Raw genomic sequence first — 6,940 nt, 5'->3', positions numbered from 1 at the left:
GGGGGGGGGGGGGAGGGCTGAGTGACCAGAAGTTTTAACGGAAGAAATATGAATGGGTTACAAATGTAATACATTTCATATTTTTTTTTTAATGAGTATGATTTTATAGGGACAAAATACTTCTACAATGAGTGGTTTCGATGTCAAATTTAAAATTTAGCGTGAAATCTTCTTATCAATTCTATCATTAATGGTTTTGAGGAAAACTAAAGGCGAGGTCTTATCAAGTTTATTATAAAAGCTTTTTTTGAAAAAAATTATTATGGAAAAAGTAAACAACTTTGTTATTTTAGACAAAAACCAGAATGCAAGTAATCGTTCAAATGATTGCCAAAAAATATTTCATAAATTAAAAATTATACTAAATATGGTTTTTGCGACGATTTTTTTTAAAAATTGCCCATACTAACCCCCCTCTCCCCTATAAGTAAAATTACGTTTCATTCATCACTTCTAATTGCGTCGCCCATGCCTAAATACAAATATTTCTTTTCCAAGTTCAGGTAATCAATCTCATCTCAAAATGTGCTTGCATAAAGTTAAAAACATTAAACAAAATTATTTTTTTCACTCGACTTTTAAGAAAAAATTAAGCCACGATGGGGGGGTCGTTGGCTATAAAATTATTATATTTTGGCTCTAAACCACTTTACCATGAAACGCGAGACTTTGACAATGATAAAATCGAAATTTAAATAGACCACTTCTTTAAAATTCAATTTCTCAGTAACTATTCGGCCGGTTTTGTTCAAATTTCGTACTTTGCCTTATAAAATTACGTTTCTTAAAATGATGTTAGAATTTGTATATCTTATAATTCAACACTTATTTGATTCTTTTTAAATAAAATAAGAAAATAAATTTAAAAAAATTATTATTATCATCATAATTATTTTTTCAAGGAAAGATCTTAGGATAAACGAATTTTATAGCTGTGTTTAAAAAATTCTCAATTCCCTTTAAAATGTTCTCGAGATATGGCGTAGTAAGTAAAAAGTAAAATTAACATGAAGGGTTACAAATTTTGGACAGCTGACCCAGATGATCAGATTGAGTCCTAGTACGTGAAAATCTGATCATTAAAAAAATTACTCAGGGGATTCATTTTTTATTTATTTAGCTCACCACACAAGATGAGCTCTAAAAAAACGTTATGAAGGAGAAATTTGAGAAAGTGTTTACAGATATTTCTCACGTTTTTTATTCATATAGCATTTTTACGCTTGAATCATTATTAGTTTGCGAAAAAAACCTCTTAAAGTACAACATAAAAATACAAAACAATAACACTTTCTCTTTCACCCCCTCAAAAAGGTTTTTTTCTTTGTTTGTTTTTAGTTTGCAATCCTCGTGGCACAGTCACCTATCTAATTTTGTATTTTCAACAAAGTACAATGAAAGAAAAATAGCAGAAAATTTTCACTTCTTTTTCATACTGTAAATAAGAATGTGGAGAATAAGATTAAAAGCATTTTAAAAACAGAAAAAAAGTTAGAAATATCAAATATTCCATTGATAATAATTTTTCAATTAAATATTATTAATGGAGCGTTCCTGTGCCACAGGTCCTGGGTTCGATCCTCGAGCCGGGCACGGTTGGCTCAGACTTTCATCTCTTCAGAGGTTCGATAAATGAGGACCAGGCTTGATTGGGCACTGGGAGCTTAGAGTTCGGCTGACCACCTAATCGGAATATCTGCTCCTGCAAGCCAGAGTCCAAGGTCAAGAAAACTGAGATGGGCACAGTAGGCCTTGGCCCTCTATGGGCTGTCGCGCCACTGAGTATAGTTTACTATTAATGGAATATTAAGTAACACTATATTTAATATTCGATTTCATATTTATTATATTTAGTTATTTTAATTAATATATATTTATATATTTATTATACATTATATTGCAGAAATATTAGAAATATTTAATAGCATTTTTTCTTTCATTGTAAAAGAGAATGAGAATAAAGGACTTACCTAAGATGTTGATATCTAAATCGCAGGTCGCTTCACCCTGAGAATTGGTGAGAGAAAAACCATACTTTCCTGTCGATGCACGAATTGCTTTTCGGAATGTGATCACCACCTTCTCATCCTTAACCACTATGTCCACTTCCTTAGCTGTGACCGCCTGTCCATTGCGCAGCAATTTTGCAACCGCCTTAGACGTCCTTTTTCCAACAACTAATAAAGTAACAATTGAATCAAAACCTTACAATTAAGTGCTCTTTAAAAGAATGCAGTTATTAACATTTGATAAGTCAAGTTAAACAACAAAAAGTGTTTCAAATGAAATACAGGCATTTCTAAAGAGAAACAGCAATGGATTTCAGCCATCTCCCATTCAGTTGAATCATGTTTGACAAATGAAAAAAAAAAAAAAAAAATTCTTTTGCTTGGCTTGTTTAATTTCCACTTTCTAGAATGAAATCAGAGTTTCAAACCTTAAATAAGCTTACATATTTGGGCAGTCAATATTTTAAATGACGAAAATTCACTATATAAATATTTTTTTGACGCATTTTTGACACTAGTTCAGGTTAGAAAAAGGGGAAAAGTTTCCTCCCCCTAATATCAGTCTAACTTAATATATCATAAATTAAATCATAAGAATTTTTTTCTTTTTTTTTTGACATTTGACTCATTTCTTTGAAAGTTAGGATTTTCTCAATTAAAACAAAATTAACAAAATAGATTAAGTATATGAATATCTTATAACTTTAAAAACTAAATTTTACCATTAGTAAAATAAATAAAAAGTAATCATAAAAATTAATTTACAAATTAATAAAAATATAAACAAACTTTAAAATTGAGTTAAAAAATAGTTATCTAAAATAGTTCTATGGGAATATTTATTCAGAGAAAGTACGTTTTCGTTTATTTTTTATTGTAACTTAAAATAGCATCTGCAATAATATGTAAGAATATTTCGGGTGAGTGCCTTCAATCATAATAATTGCATCTTAATACTTGAAAATCCAATAATATCAAAAGCAAGGTATTTTCTCTTTTCATTCACCGCACTCTAAATTATAATTATTTTCCATCCGGGTCGGCATGATTTAAATAACTTTATAAACTTAGAGGATAAAACTCATTGATTCAAATCAACTGGTTTATTTCAATAAAAATTTTTTTTAAAAAAACCATCAATCCACACCTGCTATCACATCCACCAGAACCTGAAATAAACGCTCACCTGAAATGACCAAAAAAGTACAAATTGCTGCTGTTGTTGTGCAAAGCATGGACATAAGGATACTTTTATAACTTTTTTATGGTGGAACACGTTTGAACACACACCCCTTGAACACGTTTCAAACCTTCTGGGTTTCTAAACACACTAAACTAACCTATTTTTTTTTTAAATGTCCAAACCTTCTTTTATTTTACTCGGCAATTAGCCACGCATATATTTTTCTGCTCGCGTATTTTAATTGTTATGTATTCATATTACTCATATTCTCGCTTTTTGTATTAGATTGATTGATAAAGCACTATGCAGATAGCCAAGGGGGCGGAAAACTCTGGAGTCGAGGCCCCTCTTCAAGCCTGTGGAGGACCTCCCTCTAACCCAGGGGCCGGGTAACAGGCACGCCCACGGAGAGGCCGAAAGCTGTGTTCGAGGCGGGGGTACAAATAGCATAATAAAATGACTTACTTTCATAAGGGATTTCAATGGTGTAAGGTTTTCCACTATCTCCAACAAAGTCAAATTTATCCAACTTGATGATCGGGGCTTTTTCAGCTGTAAATGAATAATTTTTATATCATTTTAAACAATTATTTAGTTTGAAATAAGTGAGATCAATAAGTAAAAATGAATGAATTTATATTCTGCCGTGGTTGCATTTAGTCCTCTGTGAAAATATTATTTTAATTAAAAACCAACTTTATAAAATTTTATAATGTCGAAATGTGTTTTTTTCCCCTTCCCAGGCTCTTTAATTTTGGCATCGGTCATAAATATTATATTTTTTGCATCAAAAATGAAGTAAAATCATGACGGATTTTTAAAAAAAATATTAACAAGATGTTTATCTAAAACTTGAAACATGATCTGGATCGATGTGATCTGGATGTTATGCAAAAATAAAATGTTTGTGTCAAATGGATGAGAAAGCTAGATGGAAATATATTAAGAGCTTTTCCAATGCTTCAACTAATTCTATGTGGCAGAATATAAAAAGTCTATGGGCTTGATGAAAAAAAAAAAGTTTTTTTCTTTTTTCAACCTTCGTTAAAATCATCCGTTTAGAGATATAATTATGAATGATTTTAAGGTGTTTACGCAAATGCACTCCCACTGAATTACATTGTTTCAAAATACTTGATTTGTAGAGAAACCAAAATAGCCACTCATTCAACCTTCATAAAAAGAATCTCATCGTCATCATGAATGGTTCGACAGCCCAGGGTGGGCCGTGTCCTTCTCAACAAGTTTTTTCCAGGCTAATCTTTTTCCTGCTAGTGTTTTTCAGTTTTTAGTTTTTAAGACCAAAATGTCTTTTTCTAGGCCATCCATCCATCTCAAATTCGTCCCGTCTCTTTTTCGTGCACCAACTGGTCTGGTATTGAAAACTTTTTTGAGTGGTAGGATTATCGTTCATTCAGATAACATGGCCTGTCCATTTTATTCCTTAATAAAGTTAATAATGGTCAGATTCATTATCTGAGTGATAAAGTTTTAAATGAAAGAATCTTACCTTGTTCAACTGTGAGTTTGCAAGAGGTCTTGAGATCTTTAGCTTGGCACCTGTATTCGCCGGCATCCTCCATTTCAAGAGTTTTAAAAATCAGATGATGTTTTCCGTCATCGTGCATTTTGAAGAACACCCTGCAGAACAACCAACACTTCACTCACTATTTCTGAATTATTTTCGTTAATTTCGTCGAAAAACCGAGATTGTTTACAATTCTAGCACACATTCCTAAAAGTTTGATTTATTCTCGCACTATATGCTGAACACTCCACAAAAGTTACAAAAAAGGGCACGTATATTGTAAAATAAAGTCATCGATGTTTTTATAAGAAGTTTTACAAAAGTCTGTCAACTGTATTATATAGTTTTAAAATATTTAATTTTTATCGGTTAAGCCTTGTTCGAATTCATATTCTCTCTGTGGTGTGTCTATGTTTAAATAATTTTAATCAAAAAAATTTTGCGTGCATGGTTAAATGTTTTTAATAGTAACACATTCAGAGATTGTTTTTAAAGTGTATAGCCGATATTTGAATCTTGTTTCTTCAATTTTTAAAAATTAAAAGAAAGTTATAAACAAATATGCAGATGCTGCAATAATCTGCCGCGTTTCTGATATCGGAGTTTTCCTTGATTTGATCTCTCAATTTCCAAAAAAATATTTTCTATTGTATCTCTTTGGATTTATTCCATCAAGAAGAGAACATTTCCTCCACATGATTCGATACAAATGAGGACCTGATTCTTAGTACAGATAATAAAAATATTTTCTGCATCCAATTAAATTTTTCTTGCACGAGCTACTATAGTAGACGCAAATTGTCACTTTATTGCCTCATATGAGTCACTTAGGGATAAAGTCAAATATTAATTTGTTTTCTTCTCAGTATTTTGTTCCAAACATGCCGCAAATACCTACTTCACAAAAGTGATTTTAAACAAGTAATATTAAAAAAAAAATTTAAGCCAATTCCTGCTTAGATCAAGAAATAAATATTTAATTTTAACTTATTTTTAATTAAATATTTAAACAATTTTATCCCATATAAAACTAAAATTAATGAATTAAACGTAATTAATGAGTTAAATTTAATTAATGAATTAAATTTAATGAATGAATTAAAATTAATGAATGAATTAATATTTGAAAAAACTGTATTAACATCAAGTGTCATTCACTTTAAGTCTTAAAAAAATTGTATTTGAACTTAAGTGGATGAATAAAAAGTATTTCATTAACGATTGAAAATTGGAACAAGATATTATGAAGAGTGTGAACAAATAGAAGGAATTGTATAATGTCTTTTTATCGAGTACTATAATATTATGAAATAATGTGACATAAGAAGTCACGGAAAGAAAGACGTATTATTGGCATATTTCTGAAGAAAAGTTCACATTTTAGTTTAGGTTTTAAAAGTCATATTAAGAGGCTTTGAGAAATAGTTTTTATTACTCTCATTAAAACATCCCTTAATTGAATTTCTGCTTATTTCTCTTTTCAAATACTTATTCAATATTTTCACCCTATTTTTTTTCTTCAGGTTGGTAGGTACTTTATTTACTACGCACTAGAGCTGCACAATGGGCTATTGGAGATGGTTTGGGAAACATCCTTGAGGATGATCCGAAGACATGCCATCACCATTTTGATCCGCTGCACAAAGGGGATGGCTCCCCTGGGTTGGTAGCCCGACAAATAAAGCGCGAAGACGAGCGTTTTTCTGTAGCATTTACTGTAGCGTTTTACTTATCGAGCACCGATACAGCGCACCCTTGGACCTGCGCAGACTGATCAAAGTGGTCACAAAACCGCTTACTGACCGCAGTCAGTGATGCGACTTTACACATTGTCGACTCCCGGGCACTTCTTTGGCACCGTATTTCATTCATCACTTACAATCTTACATTCCAATCTTACACGCCAATCTTACATTCGCTAAGTCGGCTTTCAAATTTTCTCGCGAAAATCTTCGAATATTAATTCGCGCATGTTTCACTTGCGACATACCATTTAAAAAACGCATGAGTGAACATGAGGTGTGAATAAATTTAGCTGCTTTAAAAGTTTTTGTGTATTATCATTCTCTTTTTATTCGGACTTCCTGAAACACATATTTATTTCTTACTTTTTTATTTCCTTTTTAGGATAAAGTTTTGTTGTGGGTGTAGGATATATGAGTAGGGTATATCTTTTTAATTATTTTTATAAATTTATTGCAAATAATTTATGGTGTCTTT

At 31.1% G+C, this 6,940-nt stretch overlaps 1 protein-coding gene across 1 annotated transcript in view; it reads right to left on the bottom strand.

The window, feature by feature from the left end:
- Positions 1–6,940, bottom strand: part of LOC107453633 (twitchin) — a gene marked incomplete in the record, with an annotated part of 247,518 nt that overhangs the window by 125,958 nt on the left and 114,620 nt on the right. Inside the window, 3 exon segments of the mRNA XM_071179568.1 lie at positions 1,971–2,177; positions 3,658–3,744; positions 4,703–4,833. Of these exon segments, the coding sequence (XP_071035669.1) occupies positions 1,971–2,177; positions 3,658–3,744; positions 4,703–4,833 (425 nt within the window).

The sequence above is a fragment of the Parasteatoda tepidariorum genome, chromosome 1, assembly GCF_043381705.1.
Source record: "Parasteatoda tepidariorum isolate YZ-2023 chromosome 1, CAS_Ptep_4.0, whole genome shotgun sequence".
Classification (NCBI taxonomy): domain Eukaryota; kingdom Metazoa; phylum Arthropoda; class Arachnida; order Araneae; family Theridiidae; genus Parasteatoda; species Parasteatoda tepidariorum.
This window is presented reverse-complemented; position numbering and strand designations above follow the sequence as displayed.